This window comes from Pantherophis guttatus, chromosome 3 (assembly GCF_059756535.1).
Source record: "Pantherophis guttatus breed Tessera chromosome 3, ASM5975653v1, whole genome shotgun sequence".
Taxonomy (NCBI): Eukaryota; Metazoa; Chordata; class Lepidosauria; order Squamata; family Colubridae; genus Pantherophis; species Pantherophis guttatus.
The window spans coordinates 44,203,085-44,220,817 of NC_142065.1; the positions used below are offsets into that span (position 1 = coordinate 44,203,085).

At 36.8% G+C, this 17,733-nt stretch overlaps 1 protein-coding gene across 1 annotated transcript in view; it reads right to left on the reverse strand.

The window, feature by feature from the left end:
* Positions 1-10,378: 10,378 nt before the first annotated feature.
* Positions 10,379-17,733, reverse strand: part of LOC117663851 (complement receptor type 1-like) — a 99,802-nt gene continuing 92,447 nt past the window's right edge. The window contains exons 29-31 of the mRNA XM_087890669.1: positions 14,355-14,417; positions 13,732-13,755; positions 10,379-10,540 (exon numbers count right to left, since the gene is read on the reverse strand). Of these exons, the coding sequence (XP_087746795.1) occupies positions 10,497-10,540; positions 13,732-13,755; positions 14,355-14,417 (131 nt within the window). The 3' untranslated portion in view covers positions 10,379-10,496. The remainder of the gene's footprint in view (positions 10,541-13,731; positions 13,756-14,354; positions 14,418-17,733) is intronic.

Here is a 17,733-nt window from a genome sequence, read left to right on the forward strand (position 1 = left end):
AATAGAGCTGGGTTTTACCAATATTCTGAAGACACAACACTTTTTCTAAAAGGTTCTGGTTATCACCTTTAAAGTGCTCCATGGCTTAGGACCTGGTTATTTATGGGACCGCCTGCTACCACCAATAGCCTCCCACCGGCCAGTACGCTCCCATAGAGAGGGGCTCCTCCAGGTGCCGTCGGCCAAACAATGTCGGCTGTCGGCCCCTAGGGGGAGAGCCTTCTCTGTGGGGGCACCTAAGATCTGGAACGAGCTCCCCCTGGAGATACAGAGGATCCCGGATCTGTGCACCTTCCGCCGCGCACTTAAGACTCTTCTATTTCATCAAGCCGGCCTGGCCTAAATCTTCCCCCTTTTAAATGCAGAAATTTTAAATTTGTTTTAATTATAGGGTTATGGGTAAGGCGTTTTAAATTGGGGAGCCATTTTGGATTTAATTTTCTTTTAAATGTATTTTAATGTTTATATTATATGTTTTTTAATCTTGGCTGTTCACCGCCCCGAGTCCTTCGGGAGAGGGGGTGGTATAAAAATTTAATAAATAAAATAAATAAATCACTAAATTATTTACTCAGTGATTTCATATAGGTATTGAACAACATGGAGGATAAAATGTATTGGTCTCACAATGGCTTCATTTAATGAGGTTGGAACCAATCTTTCTACAGGGGAGAAATATATAGCTTCAGTGACTGAGGTGAGCTATTACTAAATGTAATAAGCCATGAGGAACAAAGGACAGCATAACATAAGGTTAACCAAGTTTTTGCAAACACTTTATTGACATCAATGGGCCTTAAAAACAAGGTGATTCCAAGAAAGAGAGATGGCCCTGGATACTTTCACAAATTCAAGTATTAGAATTGCAGAGTCTTAAGTATAATTAATTTGATCAAATAGTTTGCTTTCAAAGTATTTACCCAACATGTCTCAATGAGCTGCTGAAGTTTTGAATTCTCATTGGGCTGGATTCCCCAAACCACTCTGAGAAAATTCCAGTAGTGATACTGCAAATATGCAATAATAAAGGAAACAAAGATTATTCACCTTCTTCACTACCACAAAGTTGGCTCAATAATGAGTTCAGAGTTGGTTCAGAGCTGAGTTTTCCTTTACCTTCATTCCAGTCACTTCTAACTTGCTCTTTTGCAAATACTGAGGTACATAGCAAACAACTGAATGGGTTTGACATTGAAGATAACGACACTCAAAAATTATTGTTCAACTGGCCTGTTCTTATCTTTATCTGAACTGACACAATTTTTAAAAAAGCTTGCAGTATAAAACCTGTCAGAACTTTCTACAATATATTTCCATGCTGCCCTGGTCTAATAGATTCTCCGTTCCTGAGGGGTGGTCACTGGTCAATCTCAATGGGAAGTTATTTGATCATAGCTGGTATAAAATCCTCCACTTTGAGACCACTGTCTTTTTTCCCAATAGAAAATAAAAACAGATCCACAGTGCCACGCATATTGAGCCAATAATAAGTTCAAGAACCACAATTTTCTGAATAAAATATGAGCATCCCCAACTAAGCCAGTCCCAAAATGAACGTTGACATTTTTCAGAACTTGATACTGTTGAATATAGAATTCTTCTGGACCACTTATGAAGGTTGGGAGCTGATGGCATCATTTTATGGTGATTCTGCTCCTTATGGTGATTCTTTTTCCCATCAATTGTCATTGGGCATAGGAGAGAGAATTTGGGGCTTTAGCTTTTACATTATGAGATGATTCAAAGTTCGGGCATCTCTCATCCTGTTTGGCATGTATATGAAATTTCGGCTTAATCTCTTGGTCTGCCAAGTCATAAACACTTTGCTATTCCAGAATGCCTTTGGGATCTGAGTGCTGTTGAGCTTCTGGTGTACAGAATGTTATAGAAATGATAAGTTTTACTGTAATGTTATATTCTGTTTCTGTTATTGTCTGCCATTGTACACTTATGTTATTTTGCATTGACTGTAGGCTTTTGTGTGAATTAGCTGTGACTGAAGCCGTTCATAAAATAAATAAATAAAAATCCAGTCATTTGTGAACAATTCTGTGCAGTAGAAGGAAAACTCTTTTTATTATCTAATGGGACTTCAAATCTTGATGGTATATTGATATACTCAAAAGAGTGGGAAACAAGATGATTGTTTTTCTCCAAAGCTTAGAGAGATATTTCTTGAACTTGGAAAGTTTGTAACAGCTACATGTATCTCAAAATATATTTTATTTAGAATGTTTTGCATATCTCATGGATTCCAGGCTCTTAAGGTGTGTGAATTGGCCACAGATTAGCTTTTTGCTGCCAAAGTTACAATCTAGTTGGCATGAGAAAAGACATAAAAATGAAGAAATATTAAAACAGGTCAGAAATATGAAACATTTGGTATGTTTGTCAGGTCAAAAAGACATAAAAATGAAGAAATATTAAAACAGGTCAGAAATATGAAACATTTGGTATGTTTGTCAGGTCAAAGAGGACTCTACTGTGCCATGTTCTTAAAACCTGCAAAGTATGTGAATTTGTGAAATACCCAGGTATGTTAGTTTCCAAAGATATTTTAGTTTATTTCTTATGCAGAAAATAGTTCAACTCAAATGCTATATGGATGTCAAATATAATAATGTGAATGTATTAACAAAAGAGACAGAAAACTAAAAAACACAACAATAAATGCACTTTAAAAGTAGGTTATCATAAATTTATTCAATATTATTCAATAATCTCAACAGTGTTTTGGCAGATAGTTTTCAGAGTGTTGCTATATGCTTAGTCATAAACTAAAAGCCATCAACAGAACCACCTTAATAAGCTTATCCCTTGGCTGTGCCATCTAGAGTAGCAAAGTTGGCTTCTGTTACAGCTGATAACAGAAACTGATTACTATGTGTTTGTGAATATCCCTCCTTCCTACAGTATTTCCCTTCCTTTTGATTTTAAGTTTTCTTCCAGCAGTCAGAATTTCATTTCAGATGTCAACTGCTCAGTCCTCACGAGTATGCGGTTCTTGCAATACTTTTAATTTTGGGGTTAGAAGTTAAGAATACTAAACCCTGATCGCATACAAGAGATGAAATTTTGCCAACAGGATAATGAGGTGTTTCCTTGTGGCAACAAATCAGGAGTCTAGAAAGTAATTTCTATGAAGAGTGATTGAAGACTTTTAATTAGGGAAGGAGCAATTGCTTCTATGCTGTCTTTCCTTTATTTTTTTTTCTATTGCATCTGGAAATTGCAGATGGAGAATGCCTTAACTTCTAATGCATGTATAACATTTGAAACTGTAAGTACATTATAGGTATATATGATGTGTTTATGTTCTTTTGGCAAGGAGAAAAGAAGGCTATGAAATGTGAAAACTGCTGTTATTTAACTTCTTCTTTTAATAAAGCATTAAAACATCAGTTTAGAAGTTGTGGTTCTAACAAGTAGTTCCCATAATCGTATTCCTGTGGGTCTAATTTGGTAAGAGACAGGATGTGCAAAGACCAATTGCGCTGTACTTTGTGACTTGTACTTGGCTAGTAAGAAAATAGGAGCAGCTCTAAATAAAGAAGAGAAGGGAATATAGGTGGGGGGGGGGCGGGAGGAAGCAGCAATGTATTATGCTGTGACTCAGCTCACGCTAAGCAAAAAAATACTTCAAACAACAATTCTTTGAATGTTTCATCCACCTCGTGATTAGAGAGAACTGTGGAATAAGATAAGTAATATCTGATAGGACTGCTGCAAGTTTACAGAACTCACATTCCTTGATCCAAGATTAAGTTTGCCTGTGAGAGAGAATCTACTCTTTCAGTTTTGGTTGAAAAGGTTTGATATGTGTTTTTTTGAACTTGTTTTTCTGTCAGCAGTAAAAGAATAAGACTCAAACCCACAACAAAGGAGAAATTTCCTGAAAGTTAGAACAATTAATCAGTGGAACAACTTGCCTCCAGAAGTTGTAAATGCTCCAGCACTGGAAGTTTTTAAGAAGAGATTGGATAACCATTTGTCTGAAATGGTGTAGGGTTTCCTGCCTAAGCAGGGGGTTGGACTAGAAGACATCCAAGGTCCCTTCCAACTCTGTTATTCTTTTCTTGGGGAACAACACAAGAAACAAGGATTGGAGCATGAAAACCCAGCTCCACAATATACATGGCCACTCCATTCTCCATATATCCTGTTTTTAATAGTATAGTAAATAGAAGCATCTCAATGAAGAGGTAGCCTTTGTCATACATATATGTTACACCTGTTCCATAGGAGAAATCTTCCAAATACTTTCCAGTGTGCTTGCCATGGGGAATAACTGATGGTGACAAATATGGAATAACTAGAAAAGACAGGAAAATAGCAAGGGTTGTGTACTCTTGTCTCCTTCCTCTTTTGCATAGTCCATATGCTGGTCCACCAGTCCATCTTCCCAGAATTTCTGCTTTTTACTTCAAATGTTAATTTAAGACAAACCATCAGCAGATGGGAGATGCTATTACAGGCTTATTAAATAAACAGTTATGGAATTATTTTAATACAAATTTATTAAATTTCAAGAAAAAATAAAATACAAAATAACAAAGGGAATTGGGTAATTCAAAGGGGGAAAAGATTAAAAAGTGGAAAGGGGAGAGGGATAAACAATCTACAGTATATGCAGGTTTAACAACATACGTAATATTCTTACAATCATGAATCTAATAAGACAAACATTAAATAAAAAATATCCATCATTAATGAACAATAGTAAATATAATTTCTAAAAAATAGTTTAAAAATAAATATAAATAAAATATTAAAATGATCATAATTTCAATGCCTCCATCTATTCATTTTTTCAAATCCATTCTTTTTGTTACTAATTTTTATAGTAGTTTCATCTCTCCACATTATATTACTTCATTAATATAAGCCTTTAATTTTCATTTTCCTCATTCCATTCATTCATTTAAAACATTAGATGTATTTAATATATCTTAAATACATTAACTGTATTTATAGTATGTATTAGAAATATTTTGATGAATATATTTTATTTTTTCTTTATGTACCCTGAGAGTATATGCACTAAAGACAAATTCCTTGTGTGTCCAATCACACTTGGCCAATAAAGAATTCTATTCTTCTCTATTTATAAAATGTTTTTCCTAATGTTTCATTTTGATGTTAACTTTAATGTGGTGTTCCATGTGAATCTTATCCAATTTATTATCTTAATAGCATTTCAATTTTCTCAAACTTAGCTTCTAAGAATTGTAACAAATTTTTAATTAAAAAATTCCATCTCCAAAAATAGTTTTCATTTTTTCATCATATTGAATAGCACCCTCTAATGGCCAGGGAAATAATTACAGTTTATGTTTTTTAACAGAAGATAAAGAGGAGGGCCAGAGAGCTGCTCCAATTACATTTGTTGTTACAGCTACACCAATTAGAATGGAGCTAAATAAAAACAACAATATTCCCGCAAAAGTCTAAAGTTTGAAAGGAAAAATGCAGCCTCAAATACTACAGACGCAGATTCTTGGAAAAGTTTTACTACTTTAATAAAAGAAACATCTTCATCCCCACCCCAAATATCAAAAACTTTATCTTCTTGTTCTGTAAACTAAATCCAAGTCCCAAAACATTTTTTTCACCCCAAATCAATCTGAATATTGAAAGCCACCAAGAGGGATACAGTAGGGCATACAAAACTTTTGCTAGACCAATTCTTGAATACAGCTCATCTGTCTGAACCCACACTGCATATTGGACATTAATACAATCAAACGAGTCCAGAGATATTTCACGAGAAGAGTCCTCCACTCCTCTGCTTGCAACAGAATACCTTATGCCACCAGACTTGAAATTTTGGGCTTAGACAATATAGAACTTAGCTGTCATCAGTCCGACCTAAGCGTAGTACATAAAATCATCTGCTATAATGTCCTACCTGTCAATGAATACTTCAGCTTCAACCACAACAATACACGAGCACACAATATCTACTTTTTACTTTTTGGGGGCTGCTCTTTTACCCTTTACTTTTACTCCAACCTTTCTTCTTTCCTCCCCTTCTTTTCCTTCCTGCTTCTCCTCCTATTTCCTTCGTTCTTCCTCTCCTCTTTCCTACTTCCCCTTCTCTTCCCCAACTCCTCTCTTCTTTCCCCCTTCAAGCCTTCTCCTCTGTTCCTCTTTCTCCTCCCTTTTCTTCCTCTCCTTTTCCCTTTCTTCTTTCTCCTCTTCTCTCCTCTTCTTTCTTCCTCTCTCTCTACTCCTTGGCGTCATTCCTTCTCTTTCGACTCAAGTTGCTGGCTGCCTTTGCGGTACGCAGCCGGAGCAGCAGCTCTGCCTAGCGACTGGCGTTCTTGCTCTCAGTCGCAAAGCAGCAAAAGATTGCGACTTCCCGCTTGGTCGAGGGAATCTCGATTAGCTCCTTGCTCTAAACAATAATTAAGTCACCTTCTTCCCCCCGCCTATTTTAGAGCCCGAACTTTAGCAGGCTCTTTAAAGCAGGGGTCTCCAACCTTGGCAACTTTAAGCCTGGAGGACTTCAACTCCCAAAATTCCCCAGCCAGCTTTGCTTTGCTGGCTGGGGAATTCTGGGAGTTGAAGTCCTCTAGGCTTAAAGTTGCCAAGGTTGGAGACCCCTGCTTTAGAGGCGCATCTTACTCACACAAGGCCGTGGATGAGAATAACAGCAGGACCAAGGCCGGCCAAAGGACCTCATCGGGACAAGGAGTGAAAAGATCCATCGCCACAGCTGACGGGAGTCAGAGAAACACACTCCTGGAGGTAAAGATAGAAAAGAGCGGCACTCCCAAATATCACCGGATGACAGAAAAATGCACCACCACTTTTCAGGTAAACGAATGTGAGGAACGCCACGCTAATAGTGGGAGTTCAAACCTCAGGTCAAAAACAAAGAAAGTTTCTACAACCGCTCTGCACTGCTCTGGCTGTCAGGTGTAAATGCTGAAAAGCACAGAGCACATGCTTAGGAACAGGACTGTGTTTCCTTGGCCAACAGGAGGCAGGAATAGGATGGGCAGGGATTTGGCATCCCGCTGTAAAAGCAGTTTGTAAAAATGTGCCATTGAAGTCTGAGGGGGGAGGGGGGAATCCACCATGGAGATTATGGAGATGGATCCAGACTACAGAACTGGTTGTTTGAATCTCCCCCAGCTTGTTGGCAGCTGTGGCAGGCTTCAGTTCATAAATGTGGGTAGCATAACTACTATCCATCTTAGACTGTAAAGGTTCTGGAAACTGAAGACCATGTTTGCTGGAGAGTCTCCAACTGAGAAATACTTACTGATGTTGCATGCCTGCAGTTATAGTGGTATCCTCATTGTCATTTTGTTAATAACCTCATAACAATGTTTTTTTTTTAAAAAAAAAATCTGACTATTGACTAGTTTGGTCTAGTATTTAAAACACCAGGCTAGAAATCAAGACAGCATGACTTCTAGTCCTGCCTTAGGTAGCTGGGTTACCTTAGGCCGGGGGGTGGGTGGTCAAACTCATGTGGTCATGGCTGTGTCACGTGACACATTGGGGCTTCCCCCCCTTCGCTAAACCGGGCATAGGCGTGGCCAGCGCATGACACATCCAGCCCGCGGGCCAGGAGTTTGACAGCCCTGCTTTAGGCCAGTCACTCTCACTCAGGCCTAGGCAAACCACATCTGAAATCTTGCCAAGAAAACTGCTGGGAGTAGTCCGGGGGTCGTCAATATTGGCTCAAAGACACAATCATCATCACTGGCATTCAAGGGACGCATTGGAGCAAGGTTGGGAGATGGGGAAGCTCTTAAAGTTCACGAGATTGTAGTGGGCTTGAGGGAATGGGTGTAATAACTGCTGTGACTTAAAAGTTTATGGCAGAATGCAAAGTTGGCATGAGTCTCAGCATTAGTATTGTCATTTTGGCTTTTTTTTTTTTTATGAATATTGGGATCCCCTAAAATGATGAATTAATTTCTGTAGTTTCCCCATTAATAAAACTCAGGCTACCATACATAGTCTACAAGCATTTGGATGGTAGCAAAGAAGTATTGAAAGTGTCTATGGAAATTCTCAGTCATCTGGGTCATGGTTGTCCCAAAGGTGTTTTTTCAAGAGGCAACTGTACTGTCTGGTTTTTCTTTGAAGATGTTTTGTTTCTCATCCGAGAAGCTTCATAACTTCTCTGTCTTCAAAGAAAAACCAGACAGTCCAGCTGCCTCTTGAAAAAGCACCTTTGGGACAAGTACTAAAAGTATAGGGCAACCAACCCTAGCAGAAAGCTAAAAGACAAGTAAGACAGAAAAGTTGCTTTCAGTTGGATAGGAGAAAAAAAGGGGTCTCAAAAGGCTCAAATTGGTCACCTTTTATTCAAAACTTTGTCCAAACTACAGATAATTTTGTTGATAAGTCTCATTAGACAATTTACATCCTCTAATATTTCTGATATAATGCTGTTAAATAAGTTTTAATTATTCGCTACAGATAGTTCTCAACTTACAACCACAGTTAGGACCAAACTTTCCTTTGTTAAGTGAAATGGTGGTGAAGTGAGTCCTGCCTGATTTTATGATCTTTTTTTTGCCATGAATCAGTGCAGTTGTTAAGTGAAACATTCAGTCGTAAAGTGAATCCAGCTTCCCCCATCAACTTGCTTGTTAGAAGCTATCTGGGAAGATGGCAAATGGCGATGTGATCATGACCCTGGGACACTCCAATTGTCGTAAATACATACTGACTGCCAAGCACCCGAATATTGCTTTGAGGGACCTCGGGGAGGCTGCAACAGTGGTAAGTGAGAGGAACAGTTCCAGAGCAACTTTTTTTCAATGCCATTGTAACTTCGAACAGTCACTAGATAGTCCTCGACTTATGGCCACAATTGAGCTGAAAACATACATTGCTAAATGAGAAATGTGTTAAGTGAGTTTTGCCACATTTTGTGACCTTTCCTGCCACATTGGTTAAGTGAATTTGAACTGAATTTACCTTTGAAAGAAACGCCCAGAGTTATTCTGTTTACTTTTTAGCATAGCTATTATAACCTTGGGCTTTGCTCTTGCTGTACAACAAAAAGTCTGTGTGAATACAGCCCTACTCAGGGACTTAAATAATCCTTAAATAAACCGTATGGCAATCTGGAGACAAGCTGGACTTGCTCTTCTTACTTCAGGCCTCTGCATAACTTTGGGTTATTTTTCAGTTATGCCCCCTTTTAGGACCACTGAATTCTGCTGACAATCACTTGTGCCCTTTTGACCTACAGATTGGTTTTACTATTATCTTTATTATTTCATTTTATTTTACTAGACGTATACCAAATAAGGATTGTATTTCATCAGATTAAATGGGAACTATATATGTAGATTCAAAGATCTACTTTTTTTTCTTGCAACTTTTATTTTATTGAAAAGATTGAAATACAAAATCCAAAAGAAGAAAATTAAACAGAGGCAAAATTAGACAAATACATTTATTATTGCTCTAGTTGAGCACTGACAAATCTATTACAATAACTTCCTCCCTTGGAAAGAAGATGCAAAATTTGAGCTTCTACAACTATTTGCAACTCAATTGACCTATTATACATTGCATATATGACAGGAAAAAATAGTAATGAAATGTTGTTTTAGGTTTTTAATTGGGAACTTTCCCAACAATTGCATCTCATTTCCAAAGTTCATAAGTCCCTATTGTAAATATCTCTGCAACATCCATTGTTGAATAATTTTCCTTGGCAGTGCAGCATTCCTCTTGCCAAGAAAATTTGGTCCATCTATTCCATTATCTCAAAAATTCTTATATTCGTATTCTTTTCCATCTTTTCTGGTAGATCTACATTTTTCACACCAAATATTTTTTTCTTTATGTCAGATTAATTTTGTAAGATTGGGTATAATATTAATTTTGATTATTGATAATTATGTAGATCTAAGGAATGAATTTTGTGGTGACATGTATTTTTTATGAGATAAATGTATATACAAATGTAAGATGTATATGTCTTTGAGGTGGGATTTTTTTTGTTATAATGGATCCATCAAATGGAGGAAATATGGGACATTTTTTTTGTTATGGCTATATTAGTAAGGAAATATATTTGATTAAATTTTTGTAACTCTATTAACTAAGTTGAAAGCCTTTCCTCACTTTTCCCCTTCCTTTTTCTTTTTTTCCACTTTTTAATCTTTTCACCTTTTGAATTCCTCCACTTTTTTGTAGTTATTTTGTGTTTCATTTTTCTTGAAATTTAATAAAGTATTTTTAAAAATATGGAACTCGTGAGGTAACCCTTGCTAAGTCTCAGTTCAACTTTCTTAACAAGGCTGCTGTTTGGGGAATAAAATGGGGGTGACCCCTATATTCCTGCTTTCAGAAAAAAATATGGAATATAAATGCAATAAAGATACCAACAAATAAATGGTTTTAGGAGTTTGTATTTTATGCTTAGCAATGAAATAAAATAAATAAATTAAGCAGATACCCAATATAATCAAATAAAATCTTGATAGTTTTTCCTTTTGTTCGGTGTCATGACTTCACCAGCAATTATACAGAACAGCCAGGAGGATAATCAGTTTTCCTAGGAAAAAATGGTAATAAATAATTCAAAACCTTTTACCTGAAGCAAGAATGAAGCAGAAGTTTCATACAACATTCAATGCCATTTTTTACCTCATAGGAAAAATGGTTCCTAAACTATTGCCCAATTTTGGGGAATTAGAAAGATGATTTTTCATATTTGAGTTTCCCTTAAAAAATAAAATCGTCCCAAATTGGGCTGGAGAGACATATGGACAAGCATAGGGTCAAAAACTTTGGCTTGCCATTTCCAGTGATAACATTGTCAGAAGAACGAATAGAGGAGAGGCGAATGGAGAGTGGACAGAAGGGAAGGGAAAGGAGGAGAAAGGAGGGGAGGAGAGGGAGGGGAGGGGAGGGGAGGAGACAGGGGAAGGTGTATGAATGTGTATGTTTTATAAACATCACAGAATAGATCTGAGTCTAGTAGGGATAGTCTGGGGAAAATTACATGTATGTGCCTACTGTTTTTCCTTCCATTAGATATTTCAGCTTTTCCAATAAGAATAATAGAGTAAGACCTCTAAGAAGAAAGGACTGGAAGAAGAATTCTGTGAGTCTTTTTAATCCTTCTGCTATCATTCATATTTACTTTTATTTATTTATTATTAAACTTCTATGTCATCCATCTCACCAAGGAGATACTAGGTGGTTTAGGCCTCTCATTTTCTTTTCCAAACAGGTATAAAAAGATAGGACTGCCAAAAGCAATATCTTTGCTTGCTTTATATCCTTGTGGATTTATAAGGAAGATTTTAAGATTTGTATAGGTTGATGAACATAAATAAAACATGGGTTTTATTTAGAGTATCTGATCTAAACACCCTGGGAGAGAGAAAACATTTTCAATCTAACTGAGATGATGCCTACGTACTCTTCATAAGTTTTCCTTTTTAGATCCTCTAACCCTATTCCAGGTTTTCCTAAGCTTTATAAATTGTGATGCTCAAGACTTATCACAGTAATCCAAATGCAATATGATCAGCATGTATGTAGTGGAACTATTACTTCCTGAAGTAATGTATGTAAGTAGTGGAACTATTATTGATAGTATGAAGGCTATCGCTTAATGCATTGTAAGCCGCCGTGAGTCTCCGGAGAAGGGCGGCATATAAATCAAATTAAAAACAACAACAACAAAACCCCCAACCATTACTTCCTATGAATCTAGACATAAAAGTTAATGCAGCCCAAGAATTTGTTGACCTTAGCAGTTGTTGCATCATATGGTTGCTCATAATGAATGCTTTACTAGAATCCCTAGTAAATCCTTCTCACAGGGTCTATGACAATTCGCCATGGCCAACTTGCCACAACCAACTCGCCACAGCTAACTCTTTGCAGGACAACTCACCACGGCCATCTCACCACAGGACAACTCACTGCAGGACAAGAGTTACACTAATATCAATGAAATGGTAGAATAGAATCATTAAAGAAAGGATTCAAAAGGAGGAACAGAATGAAATGTGAATGGCAAAAATTAAAATAATTTTTATTTATTTGAAATAATTAAATAGAATTGTTAAATTGTCCTGTAGCAAGTTGGCCATGGTAAGTTGGCTGTGGCAAGTTGGCCATGGCATGTTGGCCGCAGCAAGTTGGCTGTGGCAAATTGTCCCGTTCCCCTTCTCACACTCAGTGCTCCCCTGCCAGGACTCCCATGTCCTGTACATTATCCATGTCTATGATTTTTCCTGCCTAGATGCAAAACATTGATTTGTAACCCCTGAACATCACCCAGTTGAATTTGACTCAGTTTTCAATTTTATTCATGTTATTTTGAATTGTGATTTTGCTACAATATCTCCCAATATCCACTCCAACTTGGTGTTATCTGCACATTATTTCTCTTCTGTTCCACCCTTTAGGCTATTTATAAAAGGTTAATTAGAACATAGCCAAAGACAGAGATCCTATTCCAGAGGCTCCCAACCTTTCTGTGAAGATAGGGTTTTCCAAGGACTGAAGGGGTCATGGTTTCGTATGCTGCCTGCATCCCATGGATGGAACTTCACTTGTTTGCTCATCCTGGTTTCTGGCATGCCGCAGCCCAGTGCTGGTCCATGAACCAGGGATTGGGGACCACTGTCCTATTCAATCTTTCCCTTAAGAAAATAGCAACTTAGTCCAATTTAGAGGGGGGGTTGATCTCTAGATGCCACCTTACACCTCTATTGAAAGTAGCTCAAGAACAAAAGCTCCTTCAGAAAAGCAGGTAGGATGCATGGCAGAAATCATAGAAACTGAATTCTTCTGAATGAGAAGAAATATTTTCTTTTCACATGAATGTTCTTGTGGTAACATACTTTTTTATATTTGATTTCATGATCAATATCTTTGTTTCTCAGGTATGGCCTGAATAAGTGCAGGATTTTGTCTATTTCATTTCTATTAAATAATCTGCAGTAAGATTGGGTTCTTGGGAATTTTGACTTTGTTGTGAGCTAGGATTCTGATAACGAGTTTTTGCATATCTAAATAAGTCAATCAATTTTTCACTACCAGGATTCCATTCACATGAAGGCCTTTATATATATTTTGGAGGTTCTGCCTTTAGACTGCCTTTGTTGGACATGTAAGCATTAGTTCACATGCTGATAAACATTCAGGAAATTGTTAGTAAACAGAGAGCTATAAAGTTTTCCATCACTTGCAAAGCAGTTCAGTTCCTCACCACTTCATTGAACAGCCAATTAGAAAAAAAATGAATTTCTGTCCAAGATGATTTAGGGATAAAGTATGAAAAATATTTCAGTTGCTGAAATTCCTGTATTCTTAAAAGGTGTAAATGAAGTTTCTGTGAGAAGTTAAAAAAAGATACTCTCAATTAAGACAGCTGCTAAAGTCTAAATTCAGTGACAACTCCAACATATCAACATTAGAGAGAGAAAGAAAAGTTTACAACACTCAACATGTTGAGTGTTGCATAATACTGAACCTTAAGTGTTTCAATTCCACTGTAATATAGTGTTTAGTTCAGTTATACTGAAATTGGAAAAACTAAAGTTCAAGACCTCACTTGTCTATAGAATTCACTATTTGGGCTTTGGGCAGTCAGAATACATCATGTCAAGCTACCATGTATGAATTATGAACAGATTTTAACAATAAGTAAATAAATATTCGTCATTCATGAAAACAGAATAGCATTGGTTACACTTTGAAATATCTCACCATGTAATTACTTACCAAGTGCTGTAGTTTTGTTGCATTCTAAAACAGAAAAAAGGGGAACGAAAATGAGCTAAACTTTTGAGCCCCATTGGAATCAACATATGCTTTCTCTTTCTAGTTTATTTAAAATATCATTATCTTTGCTAAATAGTAGAGGGCCAGTGTAGTGTGGTGAGTAAAATGCTAGATTATGAATTTTACTATGTGAACTAAAATGGGTACAGTGCACAAAAAGGGGAACCTGAAATAAAGCTGAACAAATACTAGGAGCAATATCACATTATAACCAGTACTATTGAAAACTTTAATCTGAAAGTTTTGGGTTTTTTTTTTTGACTAAATTGATCTCTATTTGGGAAGGTCTAATTTTAGAAGAACCACTTTGCACAACAGATAGAAATATGATGCTGAATATGAAAAATGGACTTGGTTGTGTCTATGTTGCTTGGAAGGATACAAAGATTGTACAACTGTTTCCATACAAGCATTGCTGAATTGAAGAAAATGCCATTTTTGTTTGTTTCTTTTCTTTCTTTCCTAAGTCTTTTATTACAAACTGCCAGAGTTTTCACTATTTGAAAAGAAACCATCTTTCTGGTGCAAGTACAATAGCTCACCTCAGACTATTTCAGTCTTACCTGCATAATCTTCTAAAGTAGTATTTGGCTTGTTTGTAGCAGTATTTGGCTTGTCAAAAATTCCTGTTTGAAAGAAAATGTTGATAAAATAAAAGTCAAAACATACAACCTAGAGAGGTGAGAAGGAATTATTTTTAGCAATATATAAAGAAATATGTAGCTGCTTTCTTGCAGTTTTTTTCCTTTCTTTTTTCTTTTTAGTTGATATTTTTTATTGTTCTATTTAAAACTTTTAATAAAATCATTATGAAAAATATTTTAACTCTAAGAAAATGAGAGCCAAATAAATTCTTTCTAAAGAAAACAAAAGCCCTACCTTTTAATGCAAATCTGTGATATAGCAAATAAATAAATAAAAATAGTATGATGAGTTCTTCTCAATAATGAACTCAAAGAAAAAAAAATGTTTCCACCTAATGAACATCCATATTAGGTTACACATATACAGTAAGCTGGTAAAATTGCTTTTATATTTTAAAAAATAGATAAAATACAGTCTAAAAACATATTACAGATAACAGACTTATATGATGCATAAAAAGGCAATTTTAACTGCAAAAGTTGTGTATAAGAGTGAAAACTATATTAATAAAGGAGGGATAAAATCTAATTAATAAATATTGATATTCAATATACAGTAGGATCATAAATACTCCAGTCCCAAAAAATTAATATCAAGTCTAAAAAAACAAGCTTGTAAGAACAATAAACTAAAGCCCTGGGAATAATATCCTGTCATTTTGCCAAAGATTTAGCTTTCCATTAATTGGTTTCTTTTCAGTTTTTTTAAGGCTACATGTTTCCCCCCCCCCCGCATTTCTTTCTTTCTTTTTGGGGGGATCATATAACTATAATTTAGACTTTTTTTTAAAAAAGGGGGCATTCAAACAGGGTGAACATTGTTGAAAAGAAAACATTTGCTGGGATATATTGTTAGCCACCCATATTCCACTATATACTATATACTATTGCAGTATTTCTTTTTTTTTAATTTTTTTTTATTTTCAGTATTTCTTATTTTTGTTTATTTATTTAAAAAAATATATAGCTGCCTACTTGCTCACATGACTCTAGGAACCTTACAAACAATAAAAACATAGAATAGAATATATATATCCCCTCCCCCCAGTGATAACACACGGCTAAATAAGCTATTTGATGGGCTCCATCACACTCTGGGTTCCCCAAGCCAGTTGGCAAAACCAAGCATTCAGGGCCTTATGAAAGGCTGACAAAGTCTAATTTCTGCAGGGACAATGTTCCAAAGGGTGGAAGCCATGACAGAGAAGGCCCTTATTCTGAATCCCAACAGATGTACATCCTTAGGGGACAGGACCTGAAACATTCTCTCCCTATTCTAGTGGGTCAGGTGAATGTGAACAGCAAGAGACAGTCTCTCAGATAACCTGGTCCCAAGCCGTGAAGGGCTTTAAAGATGACAACCAGCATCTTGAATTGCAGCCAGAAGCAAATCGACAACCAATGCAGCTCCCACATGTGCACATCAAGGTCTGCACAAAACCATGTGGGCAGCTGTATCATAGTAGTTTCATGACACTGTCCCCATTGTTATTTTAAAAATTCCTCCCTCATGCAGGGACCACAAAGTTTCAGAAATTATATAATGATTTGCTTCTGCAAGAATTTTATTTACCAATGACAGCAATTAAAAAAGCTGTTTAACTAATTAAAGGTTAAGGGCAGTTCTAAAGAGGTGAATTTCAATTGCAAGCATTCAGTCTAGGAATGATGGAAGTCTAGTATATTGGAAACCCACCCATTTGAAGTGTTATATAAATTAGGCAGAGTAAGTTGCAAGACTTTTGGACATGGCAGTAGATTAATAAAAGGCCCATATGAGATGGAAAGGATAGCCATTGTGGTTGAGCATGATGGAGATTGTAATCAAACACACCTGGACTCCCCATGTAGAGGAAGTTGGAGCTAACCTGACAACCAGAGCTGTTGCAAAGATTCCTAGGTATTTCAGGGATTCTGAAATACTAAAAGATGCATTTTGGGAAACAACTGTCCTTCTTCTTGATTACTTCTTTCAATTGGGGTTTGCACCTGATCTTATCTTAGCTCCAGGCCTCAGTTTCCAGCTCCAACCCTGGCAAGGGCATATGTGGAAACCCCCTCAGGAGAGCAAGAATACATCAATGTACTGTAGCTTGCTTACCACTGAAAAGCAACTGAAGCATTGGCCCATTACTACTCTCTGCCCATCCTACTGGCTGACCTTCCACATGCTGCCCTCCTTGGGTCAGAAATACATTTGCTGGGACTTATGTTTGGTGGGTCCCAGGCAGCTAGCCTTCTCTACTGTTGCCCCAGCCTTCTTGCATATAAGGTTACCTCCATGCCATTTAATGTTCCAGAGATTCCTCAAGATGTCCAAGGCAGGGGTGGGTTCTAAATATTTTTACTACCGGTTCTGTGGGTATGGCTTATTTTGTGGGCATGGCTTGATGGTCATGTGACTGGCTGGGCGTGGCCAACTCAATGTCACTCACGTCAAGGGGTGCCTCACCTGGCCCCTCCCCTCCCAGCCATTCCTTTTCACACCCAGCCTCAACATATCTACAGTTCTGTAAAAATGTTGTTCACCTTTTTTCAACTTTATTATCTACATACTATAGATGTACTTTCATGGACCACTGAAAAGAGGAAATGGCTCACATGCTTTGCCCAAGAGTGTGATAGGCAACAGGCTTTTAAGGGGCTGCCAGAAGGGAGGGACAATGTATTTTCCAAAGCACCAGAAGGCAAAACAAGAAGCAATGGATGGAAACTGAACAAAGAGTGAAGCAACCTAAAACTAAGGAGAAACTTCCTGACAGTGTAAATCAATATAGGCGCAGAAATATTTCAGTCATAATTTCACATATAAAATAGCCATTCGTGTAATACAACCTGCATATTGTTCAAAACAGTCATTAGTATTATGGCTGATGTTTGACAGCAAGCCTAAAAGTCACAGATCATAAGAGTGCTTCTTTTTCTGTATGTATACAAAACATCACATACCAGGAATAGCATATTAAGATGGACTTATGCAACCTGATGTAGAAATAAACACGCACATATTTATGCTCTGAACTATAGTCATTGAATGCATATAAATCCCTGAAAAATATGTGGTAGCCCTGGGCAAAAGAAAGGTAGTAAAATCATTCTACGTGTAGGGACAGTGTGAAATATTAATACATGATAAATAATCGAACAATTAAAAATAATAGCACAGAGGGTTTCTCTCTCTTTCTCTCTCCCTTCCTTCCTCTTTCTTTCTCTTCTATCTCTCTTTCTTTCCCTCTTTCTTTCTTTCTTTCTTTCTTTCTTTCTTTCTTTCTTTCTTTCTTTCTTTCTTTCTGGCTGT